Consider the following 14,836-nt stretch of genomic DNA (forward strand, 5'->3'; position numbering starts at 1 on the left):
AAAAAAAAATTCCCAAAGAATGGGGCAGCAAATGTTCCTATGAGATATACATGTCTCATATACTAAGGCAGAGTGAATCCTTGCGGCTGCAAAACCCAGAATGGCAGGATTTTCTATGCTTAATCTGAAGAACACTCTCAGGAGTAGCTGGCTGACAATGTTACTGAACAAGAATTGGTGACAAAGAACAGCACTACTAAAGAAACAGTGAGCAGCAAATGTCACCTTTGTACTGTCCCTGCACTCTCAGCAGTGGCCCTGGGATCTGACAGTGTCTGTTGTTCTGCCTGAGGCACTAGATACGTATTTTATATCTGCAGCTGGCAACCAGGACTCAGAGCAGCCTAGTTTGGGCTAACAGGAAATCTGAGTTCAGGACATCATCGGGCTGTTACCACCATCTTTTTCCACAGCCCGAGTGTGCTCTATAGTGACCTTTGTGTGTACTTTGTGGTAAGAGAGAACAGTACCACAAGACAACTTGCTTTTCCACTAAGGGTCAAACTGCATGGAGGCTGGCTGCTGATGCAACCTCACAGCCATGTTACAGCAGGCCATCCTGTGGCTGCTGCAACACTAACCCACAGCACCGCCCACAGGGGCTGGACCTAATGTGGCCAGTTGTGGTGACAGCCATCCTTGCTTCACCACAATGGTATCTCACTATCTTCAGTCTTGCAAACGAGCTGTTCCCATCATGCACCTGGCACACCTGAAAACCCCATGTAAGGACAGAGAGAGTGAACCCTACAGGGGCAAATCATACCTGTCTTAGAGCAGTTCTCTCTAACTCCTTCCTCTCCTCCATCTAGTGTGCCCATATGACGGGTCTTACTCCTCTCTGTCTAGTGTGCCCATATGACAGGGGTCTGAAACCACAGCAGCACAGCTCGGTCCGGAGGCCAGCATGCCTCACTTGTCTCTGCAATAAAATTCATCAAGATCCCCCACAATTCTTTCTCTAGGGGTGACAACCTAGGAAACTGTATAGAGATCTTATTTTATTCTCTCCATCTCAGAAACTCCCCAGCCTTTACTAAGGATGAGAGTCCCCAACAGCAGGTCACACTTCTGAGTTTCAGTGGTCATGAGAAATAATCCATTAAAATAAAACAAGAATACTCAAAAGCACTTTTCTTACTATCACCTCCTATGTTTCATTATTTCTTCATTGGTGTGTGCATGTGACCATGCCTGTGCACCACACTGCATGTGTGGAGGTCACAGAGAACTTGCAGCTGTCAGTCCTCTCCTTCAATCACGTGGGTCTGGAGGATCTGACTCAGGCTTCAAGGCTTGATGACAAAGACCCACTACCACTGAGCCATCCTCCCAGCATATCACGTTTTGCAATATTTATTTTTAGTATCTTAAATTACATGTATTTCTGTGTATCTAAATGTGGGTATGTGCATGAGCCTGCTTAGAACAGAGGTGAGTTAGCCACCCTGGAATGGGGGTTGCACATGGTTTCAAGCAGACCAACATGGATGCTGGGAAGGGAACTGAGTCCTCTGCAAGGGCAGACAGTGCTCAGAACTGCTGAGCTGCTCTCCAGCCGCAGTGATATATTTTTAACAACAAAGTACGTGTCTACACATCTGAATTTAGCTGAAAAAACAAAAAAACCCAGCCCATTTCCCCACATTTTATTACATATGAGTGAAAGAACTCCTAACACACTGGAATGTGAAAAATAAAGGCAGGCAAGGAGAATGTGCAAGGGCTTGCAGTAGAGGCCTGGTGTGATATCACACACATGCCCCCTGCCTGTGCCTTCCTAGTGGCTGGAATAACACGGAGGTGCCTCAGGCCTCAGAAAGCAAACTCCTGCTCTCCTGCCAAACCTGTTCTTCCTTCTAAGCCAGGTCACCAGAACTGGAAGGACACCCATCCCAGCCTTCTGTCCTGAAGTCAGCCATACGGAAACTTGAGAGTAGCTAAGCGGATCCTAATGGAGATTCCAGAAGAGTTCCTGCCCCACACCACCTAGAAGAAATGCTGCAGAGGCTGAGAAGAATCCATAGACAGGCTTTGCTGGGTTTACCACTCAGTCTATTATTAGCATTAGGTCTTACCCTTTCTGTCCCATGATGCTCCTGCATGACTGAGCTTCATGCACATTCCATAAAACCCAGAAAGGCTGCAGCATGGACAGCTTACAGAATGCTGAGCACCCAAGGGAGGCACACTCTGTCTCCCATATCCTGCCCTGCACATCATTTTATCGGTATCCTTTGCAATATGATTTATAGTAGCTCAAGAAATATAATTCCATGCAGCAAATTAATCAAACCCAAGGAGAGAGTCATAGGACTCTTAAGCAGTCCCTCCTGAACACAAGGGGTTCAGAATTGTGATAATCATTTGAGATGGAGTGGGAGGGGCAGTCCTGTAGAACTGAAGCAGCGACCTATCTTTAAAACTGACTGCCTACACTCGGGGTGGGAGGGTGGAGGGGTGTGTGTAAGTGTATGATGGGGATGGATGATCTCTACACATTTTGGCATCTGTATTATGAGAATATAACAGGAGAAACAAACTGAACCGGAGTTTTCCTCTACATTGGATGTACTTTTAAGCTTTATTATTTAAAGATTTATTTATTTATTTTATGTATGAGTACACTGTCACTCTCTTCAGACACACCAGAAGAGAGCACTGGATCCCATTACAGATGGTTGTGAGCCACCATGTGGTTACTGGGTATTCAACTCAGGACCTCTGGAAGAGCAGTCACTGGTCTTAACTGCTGAGCCATCTCTCCAGCCCAGTTTTAAGCTTTATGATTGTATGGAAGTTACTCACTGACCCTTGGGTTCCTGAAAGGCATTATTTCAGAGGCTATGGGAGGACTAAGTGAGATTCTGCCTGACTGGCTTGTATTGGTATATAGAGTAATGTACACTCAGCTCTCCCATCATGGTGGCCACTGAGACCGAGTAAGATGAGATGAAATACAGAGAGGCTGAACAACAGGCAGCACAAGGCGCAGTAACTACGGTGGAGATTTGAGTCCGGGTAGATGAAACAGCGTCCCTCTGTGGTCAAGGATGAGTGTGGGGTGGAAGCTTCCTGGCCATCTTGATTATGTGACTGGATTTAGAATCACAGTAGACATGCATTTTTGGATAAGTCTATGAGGATTTTCCAGAGAGGTTTAAAGGAAGTGGGAAGACCCATCCTGAATGCGGGCAGCACGAGCCCACAGGCTGGGATCCTGACTGAATAAGAGAGAAGCAAGCTGAGGAGCAGCATCCATCTCTCTCTGCTCCCTGACCGGGGGTGCAGCGTAACAGTGCCCCACGCTCCTTGCTGAATGAGTATCTCTATCCCCTTTGCAGCCGCCATCCACACTCAAATGACTACAGTTTCTTGAGTTTCTGATGTGAGCTCAAGATTAGTGGATTCTCTGGGAATTATCCAGGTCCTCAGCACCTAACTGGTAGCAAAGAGGTGTGAGCCAGCCACTTGGGTCTCCCCAGATATGTCATGCCAGTCACCCTAGCTACACTCTCTTGTAACATGTCCACATTCTACTGGTGCTGTTCCTGAGATCCCCCTAAGGACAGCAGATGATGTGACATCAGCCGATTAAGGGTCAGGCGGGGCTCTGCAGGCTTCCTACATTGCTGGGCAAGAGAGCACTACACAAAGACACTTGATCTGGCAGCAGAGACTCAAGGAAGGCTAGGCTGTGTCCCTGAACATGGGAGGAAGGGTAAGCACACACAGCTGGGTGGCAAGAGCCAAGCAATGGCCACGCACCGAAGAATAATGGACTCAAGTTCCTCCTGTCAGAGCAGGGAACTACACAAACTCAAAATAACCCAGATGGGTTGGTTAGAAGTAGGAAATCAGTGGAGCCTGACCCTGGATATCTGCTTCAGTGCTTGGACAGAGATAGAATGCAGCCCTAGGAGAGGGTGCAGAAGTACTGGACAACCTGGAGAAACAGGAGCACTTCCCACCTGGCCACTGTGCTATCTTCAAACGCCATCTCTACTAAGAAAGCAGTTTCTTGGGAAAATGGTTGATTTCAAGGCAGACTGGGAGAAATCTGAGATGCCACTGTGGCATCTTATGCCAGAAACTATGTAGACCAGGCTGGCTTCAATTTCAGAGATCCCCCTGCCTCTGACTCTGAATGCTGATATCAGAGGCATGTACCACCATACCCAGCTTATATGTTTATTTTTATTACAGTAATCCATTTTGTGTTCATGGACACATGTATAGGCTTTTGAGAACCATGGAGTATGTGTGGAGGTCTCTCCTTCTACCAGTGGTCTCTGGCATCAAATTATCAAATTCTGAGCCGCCCCACCAGCCCATATATTCCTTTTTGTGTGTATGTGTGCATACCTGTGGTTAAGATAATCTACATGTACATATGCACGCGTGATACCTATCATGCATAGAGAATTTCTGGACAGGCGAAGTGTTAATGGTGCTAATCAGAATGGAAAGTCAGATGGGTCAGGGAGCATTACTCTCTGTCTGCTCTCTCAGATTCAATTTCACCAATCTTATAAGGCCATCTTGTATCAGTAAGCCCATGCAGCCAATATATCCTACTTTCTACCACTCCCAATAAGAAGAAACTCTGTGGAGACATAGCTGGTTCTCCATATAGGTCACAGCGAATACAGAGAGCTGTGGGCACCTCATCGTGCCTGAGCACCTCACTGTGCCTGAGCACCTCACCCTGCCAGGGGACAGAAGCAGCCCAAAGCTAGTCAAGGGACAGGAGAGTAACAAAGGCGCCAGGGTGACGAGGCTCCACAGCCAGTTCTGGAACAATGGCCACCTCAGAAAGAATCGCTGTGAGCACCATGCATCAGGAACTACAGCCAGCACAGAGATGGGCGGGCTTCTCCTGGGCTGGGGACAGGTTGGTTCTTGAACTGGGAAATCATTTCGTGAATATTTGTTTCCAAATTAGTTTAATAAATGGTGGACTTTTAAATGTATAGATTTTATAGTCTAGGAATAAAGGTTTGAGGTTGTACAGGAGAACTGCCGTATCTTACCTGCAGGAGTATGTAGGTTCCCCTACTTTAAACACTCGGCCACAGAGATGAGAAGGCTTGTTTGCCTGCTCGAGCTTTGGAAAGCCTAGCGCAGGGTCTTCACCGCAGATGTACCACTCCATTGGTCCCAACAAGATGTGCTGTGCCAGTGTGTCTTCCTTCTGAGGGGAAGGGTTGGGACCCCGGCAGTAGATTTTGGGCACACAATGGGCTAAATGCTGGTATACTTCCCTGGTGAGGTCGGTTGCTTGCAGCCATTTCTTTAGAAAAAGAAAACAAGGTTTTAAATAAAGTCAGCTAACTGTTAGCTTCAGTAATTATAAGCAACTTCATTTTTGGTAAAAAAAAAAAAAAAAAAAAAAAAAAAAAAAAAAAGTACTACTAATAGTAAAAATCCTATTTTGCTTATACTGTTGTACATTAAAATTTAGTCTGGGCCGGCAAGATAGCTCCATGAGTCAAAGTGCTTGCCGGATGACTTACTTGCAATCCCAGGACCCTCATAAAGGTAGGAGGAGAAAACAGACTCTCCTAGGATGTCGTCTGCCTTGACGTATGTGCTCCCTGCCATCACCCTACCCCACATACACTCGCCTTATTCAGATCCAGCTGTTATGTTCACTTGGTCTCTAATGCTCTGCTGAAATATTATTCCAGTTGTGACAGGGATTTTTTTTTTGTCAAGGATAGATGAATAGAGGGGTGTGTGTGTGTGTGCACATGCGCATGTACACATGTGTACAGTCTCACAAGAGCCTAGCTTATGGACTATGGCTTCTTTCTCTGATCGACTTCTTATAAAACCTTTCCTCTTGGTTCTCCCCACTAAATACAAATTGAAAACAACAAAACAAAACAAACACCTCCCTTTCCTGTGCCTCAACTTTTGCTTCGAACTCTTACACACCTGGGTATGTCACAGGTACCAAGTCAAAATGCCCCAAACTGAGCTTGCGATCTTTCCAAATCTGTGAAGATCCCTCTTCTGCTCCGCTTAGCATCTAAGTGCTTTGTTTCCGCCATCAGGCAGGCATCCACTCATCTCTTTCTCTACAGAATCCCTTACCCATCCTCTCCAAGTGCACTTCCTTGGCCTCCTGCAAGGTGTATTCTTGGTCCATTTCCCCTGACCCCCTCCCCCTCTTGTCAGGTTTAAAGCAGTGAGCACCAGTAAATGACTGCAAATAGGTCTACGTTCCCATTGTACTTATACACAGAAAGAAAGTGGGGTAGGGGTAGGGGGAGCTCAGGCCTGCAGGGGTCAGGGAAGTCTCTAACACTAAGCCTTTCCTGGCCTCCTGCTCCGCATGCCTGCCCTCTGCTCATGTGTTCATTGTTCTCTTAAACATCTTTGTGTCTGTCATGTTGCCTCTAAGCCAAGAAAAGGATTATAAACCTCAAGCCATGAGATAAAATGGCACACTCTACTAAGACACAGTTCCCTGAACTGCTAACAAACCCTTAGACCCAGCGTTTACTTAGCTGTAGTCAGTCTTGCTAAGAGACTATTTGCTGGGCAGTGGTGGCACACAACTTTAGTCTAAGAACTTGGGAGGCAGAGGCAGGTGGATCTCTTGAGTTTGAGGCCAGCCTGGTCTTCAGAGTTAGTTGCAGTACAGCCAGAACTACACAAAGAAACCCTGTCTCGAAAAACCAAAAAAGAGGGCTGGAAAGATGCCTCAGCGGTTAAGAGCACTGACTGCTCTTCCAGAGAACCTGAGTTCAGTTCCCAGCACCACATGATGGCTCACAACCATCTGCAATGGGATCAGATACCCTCTTCTGGTGTGTCTGAAGACAGCAACAGTGTTCTCATATATATAAAATAAATAAATCTTTGAAAAAAAGAAAAAAAAGAAAGGTCAAAAAGAAAATAAAAAGAGTCCTAGTCAAACCAGGCATGGCTAATGTGTACCTGTCATCCTAGAACACCAGAGGTAGAAGCAGGAAGACCAAGAACTCAAGGGACTCTGATTAAAGCCAGCACCTGAGAAGTCTGTGTACAGAGCTAGAGAGCTGGCTCAGAGGTTAAAGCACTTGTTCTCTTGCAGAGGACCCAGGGTCAGTTCCCAGCACCCACATGGTAGCTCACAAGCCATCAGTAACTTCAGTTCCAAGAGATGTGATGCCCTCTTCTAAACTCCAAGGGCACCAGACATACACATGGTACAGACATACATCCAGATAAAATGCCCATATGCATAAAAGAAAAAGAAATTAAAAAGTAAATGTAAGGCCTTCGTGTAACTGTTATCTACAGAAACTTCAACCCTTCTAAAAAAATAACATTTTAAGGTTATAAGGTAGGCCAGGGATTATGGTGCAAGGCTTTAATCCCAGCACCCAGGTGGATCTCTGAGAATTTGAGGTCAACCTCGTCTACAAAGGGAGTTCCAGGAAAACCAGGGCTATTACACAGAGAAACCCTATCTTGAAAAACAAAAACAAACAAACAAAAATTTCATGAGTAGCATATATTAACTTTTTAGTCAATCTCATGTTCCAGAGAACTTTTGCTAAAAATCTAAACACTGGTTCATAAGGAATGGCACTGAGAGAAAGGCTGTAATGGCAAATGTGAGTTTTTACTGCTTAGGTAAAAGTCAATTATCCAAACACTGCTTTCATGTTTACTTTATGTAAGAAGGAAGAGCCTATAAATTATTTTTAAGATGACAGTATTTCTTAGGAGACAATCCCAAGATCTTAAGAATTCCCCCCTTTTAAAGAGCAGGAACACGCACATGTGAGCGAGCACGTACACACACTCACTTTACGCTCCACAGTTACAAGAACAGTGCAGTCTTACTCATTGAGGGGTTTTGTTTTGTTTTGACACTGAGTCTGTCTGCGCTGCCCTGGAACAACCGTGTAGACCAGACTGGCCTTGAACTCTCAGACATTTTCTTGCTCTGCACCCCAAGTTCTGGAGTTAAAGGCATGCGCCACCACATCTGACTCACTGAGTTTTAAACGGTACCTTCATTGTCCCAATTGGAAATGTCCAATTGTTTACCATTGTCAGGTAAGGAAAGATAAGAATAAGGATTGTCAAATTAGCCTATGCACTTTTATGAATGAAAAAGTAAAAAGTCTGAATACAATTTTAATAACACTATGAAAAGTTTTACTTAAAAGCATTTTTTTCCAGTGGGAGAGCAAAGCATACTGACATACATACTCATTTAAAAAAATAAATGTAGGTACTGGAGAGATAGGTCAGAGGTTAAAAGCTGCTCTGTGGCATAGGAACATAGTTTGGCTCCTGTAACTCCAGCTCTAAGTGATCCAACACTCTTCTGGATGCTGTGGGTACCTGCCCTCATGGGAATATACCCAGACAGACAGACAGACACCTCTTAAAATAAAAACCAGAAGGGGATAACAGGTTCTCACTACATAGCTCTGGCTAGCCCGGAACTCCTTATGTACATTAGGAACTCACAGAGATCCTCCTGCCTCCTTCACCTGAGTGCTGTGATTAGGCATGTGGTACCAAGCCTTGTCAGAAATAAGTCTTGAAAAAATAGATTTTCAAAAGCAGAAAGCACTGGGACTATAGCTCAGGGGTAGAGTGAGCAAGGCCCTGCTACAGTAAGACAGAAAGCACACGAGAATGAGAACATGAATTTCTAAAAAAGATCAAATTTAAAATGGTGAAATGGGTAGGGGGATGGGGCACAGCCTGTAATCCCTGCACTTGGGATGTGGAGGCAGGAATACCAGAAGTTCAAGGTCAGCCTCAGCTACTTAGGAAGCAGAGGTCAGTCTGTGCCACATAAGACCCTATTGAAAAGAATGAAGAAAAACATTAGTTTCCCTTACTTTATCCTGGATCTCTCCTAAGACCTTCCTTCTATAGCACTGCAATAAAAAACAAAAGGTTCCTAGGAGAAATTATGTTGGATTAATAATTGTGGCTTCAAACCGCACATGTATCAAGTCTGCTCCTAAAGGTCACAAAAGAAGCAGCTTGGGCTGGAGGAGGACCGTGGCCCAGAGACCCTGAATTCAGTTCCCACAGTCTCCTGTAACTCTGACTTCCTTTGGCATCTTAAGAGCACCAACATACATGGACATACACACAGAAACAGAAACACACATACACATACATAACTAAAAATTAAAAATAAATCTTAGAGGAAAGAAAAAAGTTCAGGCTATTATCCTTACACAAAACATGCATCTAATTTTAAATATCATTTTATTATGTGCTATTATTTCAAAACCCAGCTAAAAAGGCTGACATATGTTCCCTACTTCTAGAAAGTAAACAACTGGGGCTGACGATGTAGTTCAGTAGTACAGAACATAGGCCGTGGGTACAGCACTCAGGACTGCCCAGATAAGTAAACAAATGCAAAAGCTTACGACTGCTGTGGGAAAATTAAAAAGCAGGTAATATATTTGAACTCTATTACAAACACCATAATCTGATTAAACTTAGCATCATTATATAAAGCAAGAAAATTTTAGGATGTCTCTCATAGTGATTGCTCACACATTTCTCAAGATAATAAAACAACAGTTTTCTCTATCAGTTCTCCCCTCCTCCCTGCAGCTGAGTGGTCTGTGAGATGTTACTGGGATTTCTAACTTGGCTGCGCTTTCATTTGTCCTTATTTCAGAAACATGGATTAGGGTAATAGACATTTACTACCCTGTAAGTCCCCATCAAGGAAAGAAACTGCCACCTCATTCCACCAGAGTAAACATGCTAGAACAACATTCCCAGCCTTCCTTTTATTGAAGGTTAAAGTCTCGGGATCGGGAGCAGTTACAAAAATATAAACACAAAAACAAAAGAGTCCACAGAGGTTGGCCTCCTTCATTACTGTTTCTAAGTGTTCTACAGCCAATTAATTCACATCCTTCAAGCACATCTGGTTTGCTCTCAAACAAGGCTATATGCAACATGCAAGTGACCTAGCTAGCTATAAAACAGCAAACCCCACTGGTAAAATGGAGTATAAAGCTGGAGGAGGAAAGCTACGTTAACAGGTAGAAAGATTAGGAAATCGGCACTAAGCTCATGACAAGTGTTCAACATCATGATCAAGTAAGAAAAGCCAATCATGAGACAATACTTCTCACCTAGCATAATGGCAACAATCAAGAGCAGACAAGAGCTGGCAAGGAAACAGAAAACCACGAACCCTCCTGCCCTGCTGATGGAATATAAAATGCGGCAGCCACTTTGGAAAACAGGCTGGCAGTTCCTCAAAAGAGTTATTAACATATGACCCAGCAGTTCTCCTCCTAGGGACACAGCCAAGAGAAATCAAAGTGTGTACACACACATCTCTACACAAATATTCACAGTGGCACATTCCAGATATTCAAAAAGCACCAAGCCCAAATATCTTTCCACTCGTGAACAGATAAGATGTGCTATATCCATCTGTACAAGGGGCTATTGTTTGGCAATAAAAAGGAGTGAGAGATTGATGAATCCTACAACACTGGTGAACTCTGTGAAAAGAAAGAAGATAATCACAAAATACATTGTATGATTCCACTTATACAAGGTGCAGAATAAATGAAAACTATAGAGATAGAAAATAGATTAGCAGTTGTTCACAGCTTAGAGATCTGGGAAGAGATGAAATGAACTTCATGAGCATCCAGCTCTAGGAATGCTCCCCAATCCCTGAACCACACACTGCACTGCTCACAATGTGAAGCTAGAAAGCAGCACACACACAATGCTACACAAAACGTCTCTAACGAGTGCTGGCAAGAGCCCACTGGTTACAGGAGCTTGCCTGGCAAGCCTGGTAATCTGTGTTTAATCCCCAGAGTCTACAGAATAGATGAAAGAAAAGAATGGACTCCACAAGATGTCTTATGACTGCCACAAGACAGCCTGGCATGCAGGTGCTCCACATCCATTCATCCCTCACACACCCACATTCAGACAGAAACTCAAGCTCATGTCAGAACATTTGGGAATCTCTCATTTGCTGTGTGTGTGCATGGCCGAGGAGGAGGGGACATTGGATGACTTCCCCAGCTGCTTGATACCTTATTTTAAACAAGTCGCTCACAGAATATAGAGTTCATTGATTCTGCCAGACTAGCTTGCTAGCAAGTCCCAGGAATCCTCCAGTCTCCTGCTCTCCTGGGATCACAGCCATACACTGCTGTGCCTGAAGAAGCCATCTACCCAACTCCAATTTCTTTTCTCTTCTCTTCAGCCCCACCCCCTCTATGTTAAGGATCCCCTACAGAGCACAGGCTGGACTGAAACTTCCAAGTGACCCTGCTCACTCAGTCCCTAGAGTGCTTACCAACCAAACACAGCTTGGATTTCTTTATATGCTTGGGAGAAAACAATACATGTACTTCTTAAATGATAATCACCCGTGAGAACATACAAGAATAATCAATCACACTTGAATTCTCCCAAGGAGAAAGAGACTGACAGCAGCTGGCTTCACTGGTCCGCACTAAAATTACTACAGTAGAGTCAGCTTGGTCAAAAAGGATGCGATCGCAAAGTCTTTCTTTTGTCTAATATAGTGTATTCATGAAGTGTTGAAGACTTGGTACTTACTCATAGGCCAGGTGTGGTTGCCACATGCCTAGATGTCCTGTATGCAGGAGACTAAGGCAGGAAAATTGTGAGTTCAAGACTAGCCTGGGACACACAGAAAGCCTAATGACACAAACGGCACCAGTACTTACTAAGTTAAAATGGAATTACTTGGTCTTAGAAAATTACCAGTTATAGAGGTCTAAATTCAGCAATAATTCTGTTCTCTATTAAATCTTTCCTAAAATTTACTTTAAAAAAAATTTTTTTTTTTTTTTTAAATAGCCCTGGCTGGCCTGTAACTCCATGTAGAACAGGCTAGCCTCAAACTAACATGTACCTACCTCTGCCTCAGCAGCACTGGAATTAAAAGTATGAACCACCACACCTGACTAAGATTTTCAGTTGTGGTCAAGAGCCGTGCTGGGGCCTAGGGCTTTAAGAACAGTGTTAAGTATTTGGCATCCTAACTAAACGCACCCAGAAGACCCCTTCAGACATAATGGCATCCATCCTAATGTTCACCTGCTGTATTTGAAGGACTTCTCTTGGCCTTCAGGTTACATTTCCTTAAGTTTAATTTCATAAATCTCTTATAGGAACGGTGCTTAAAAGTAAAGTGAGCTCAGATGAAGATCTTAAACTCAGAGTAAGCACAAGTTAAAGAAGTTCTTCTGGGGGCTGGAGAGACCACTTAAAGCAGCATCCACTCTAGCATCTGTCACTCCAGTTCCAGGGTACCTTGCACTTATATGTACATACCCCAATAGAATACACAAATACACATAAATACCAAAAAAAAAAAAAAAAAAAAAAAAAAAAAAAAAAGTTTTGTTGCATTTCCCTTATTTTCCCCAATTCCATCTGCTTGAAATTTTCACCACTTAAGAGCGATCTGGGAGCAACAGCCTGGCACTGGCTTTATAGATGGCTTCCTCACAGAACCGGGTAGCACAGCTGGTGTCACCACCAGCAACAGATACAACAAGCTTAGTGGTAGGGAAAAAAAATCCCTCTGCCTCTGCCGTGAGCAGATCTGACAGAATAAGATACCAAGTCACTAACTGTTTACTTTCCTGTTTTCTTATAACAGGGCCTTCATTTCTTTTTCCAGATGTCTTTGATAAATCAAAGGCAGATGGGGTGGGGGGAGTGGGGAAAAAGTCCTTGGGTTGTGCAATATCAGACAGAGTACAGGCAAACAGACTGCACACCTTACTAAGCCTTACCAAAAATACAAAACTTAAACTCATCAGGCAACAGTTTATTTTTTTTTTTTTTTTAAATTACCCCCACTCCCTTCTCATTTCCTTCCACCCAAACTACTTTCACCTTGTCAGTTCACTCCAGCTACCCATCACCAGCGGCACACCCCAATTGTTGATCCTAACATCCTGTGTGATGATGTGTTGAAGAGTCACTCATTTCCTGGGAGCTTTTTCAACTGGAGGCCTCTGAGACTAGGCTCCAATTGTCTGAGCTATTTACAGTCACTGTGGACAATCTGTTCTGATAGTTGTCCCTTGCCCTCAGTGGCAAAACATGACACTGAGTTGGTTGAAGTTGCTGTCTTTGTAACTTTGCTACTTGTACGGCGCTGTTCATATTACATTTTAAGTCCTTACTATGTCTGAATGGCTTAAATTTAGGGCCTAAGGGCTCCTGATAGGCTGTGATCAACGCTATCATTAATGAGCTTGCATCTGTTCACCAAAGCTGTTTTCTCAAAGTTATATAACGTTTGTTCTCCGTCCAACTTCTCCTCACTCTTAGAAAAATTATGTTTTTTTTTATTTTATTATTATTATTTTTTTAAAATCTGCCAGCTTCCATGCTCAGCAAACGCGTCGAGGCACCACTACCTTACACACGGGCACCAACGCAGCCATCTAACGAAATAAACAAGTGCAAAACAACTTTTTAAAAAAGCACCGTGGGGGGGAATGTTGGACCGTGGTGTCTGGGTAACCCCCTCCTCCCCGACCCCGGCAGTCCCAGCAACAAAGTTGGAGCTGGGAGAGGATATAGAATGTTTTGGCGCAGACACTGCTCCGTTCATCCTGAGAAATGGAATCAGAAGATAAAGTAGGGCGCTTGCTTATACGACAACATTAGCGGCTCGCTCCCTCCCATCTTCCAACAGCCAGCATATAGGGCAAAGGCCCAAGTGTTGTCGACTTAATGGAGGGTGAGGGTAATTAGGGATAATGAAACGCAGTAGTAAGAGTCGCCGGGTATAAGGAGGATCTGAGCACCGAAAGCAAGGAGCAGGCTCGATGGCCTCCTGGGTCCTTTCCCCACAGGACATGGCCAGCGCGGCTGTTACCCGAAGTCAGTGGCGGGCTCCGGGATTTCCAGGACTCTGTTCCTCCCCCGGGGCGCGGCCTGTGAGGGCCGGACGTTCCCCTCCCGGGCTCCCGCACTCACCCCTGCGATCTCCTCGGCAGAACATTCCAGCAAACTGCGGTCGATGGCCTGCACCTCGGGCTCCATCTCCGACGCCATCTTCTCTCCTCCTCCCCTCCTCGAGAGCTCTCGCCGCTGTCGCCTCTCCCCGGGCCTCAGCTTCGCCTCTGCTCCCGCAGCCGCGATGGTCACCCCTGCCCCGGGGCAGTCAGTCCCGGGCCGTCCGGGCGGCCGCGAGCCGAGGTGCGCAAGGAGCAAAGCGGGACGCGAACCTGCAGCAGGGACAGCAGCCGCCTGCGCGCGCGCCCGGGCTCGGCGCCCAGAAGTCAGGTCGCCTCCTCGCCCGTGACCCGGGGAAGGACACCGAGAACCCCGGGCCTGGCACTCCGAATAGCCACTACCGCGTTCAACGCCAAGAGAGGGGCAAAAACACCCAAGCGGGGGAGCAGAGCATTCTGGGTACTGTAGTCGTCCCCTGCGCGGCCCAGAGAGAAGCCTCTAATAAGGAGCGGCGCACAAGTATCATGGGAGTTGTAGTCCATCCCTTGGCGGAAGCCTGGAAAAAGACAATTTAGAATCCGTGAGAGGGGCTTGACGCCAGAAGAGCGAGAAACGTTTGAGCTCTCGTCTTAGTCTCTTAGTCCTATTTATTCTTGTCATTTCTTTGATCTTCCCAGCACCAAGAACAAACGTCCCTGGTGCGAGAGACACTCAGCTCTCTGTCAAAAGTCTTGTATCTGATAAGCCCTCAATTGTCAAAAGAATGAATGAATCGCGCATTCTATTCGGGAGGTTCTAATGCCTTGTCATCCTGGCACTAGTCACCGAGGTGAATTTAGTACCGAGATTTTGAAAAGTCTTA

At 45.2% G+C, this 14,836-nt stretch overlaps 1 protein-coding gene across 5 annotated transcripts in view; it reads right to left on the reverse strand.

The window, feature by feature from the left end:
- The window catches only part of Ubr2 (ubiquitin protein ligase E3 component n-recognin 2), an 86,262-nt gene extending 71,828 nt beyond the window's left edge, over nt 1–14,434 (reverse strand). For 3 of the 5 annotated variants that reach the window (XM_031348567.1, XM_031348568.1, XM_031348570.1), the window contains exons 1-2: nt 13,996–14,428; nt 5,034–5,293 (exon numbers count right to left, since the gene is read on the reverse strand). In XM_031348567.1, coding sequence (XP_031204427.1) covers nt 5,034–5,293; nt 13,996–14,073 — 338 coding nt within the window. In that variant the 5' untranslated portion in view covers nt 14,074–14,428. Of the gene's footprint in view, nt 1–5,033; nt 5,294–13,995 lie in introns of all 5 variants that reach the window. The other 2 variants (XR_004112552.1, XM_031348569.1) reach the window with 2 other exon arrangements.
- Nucleotides 14,435–14,836: the final 402 nt, after the last annotated feature.

The sequence above is a fragment of the Mastomys coucha genome, unplaced genomic scaffold, assembly GCF_008632895.1.
Source record: "Mastomys coucha isolate ucsf_1 unplaced genomic scaffold, UCSF_Mcou_1 pScaffold3, whole genome shotgun sequence".
NCBI lineage: Eukaryota > Metazoa > Chordata > Mammalia > Rodentia > Muridae > Mastomys > Mastomys coucha.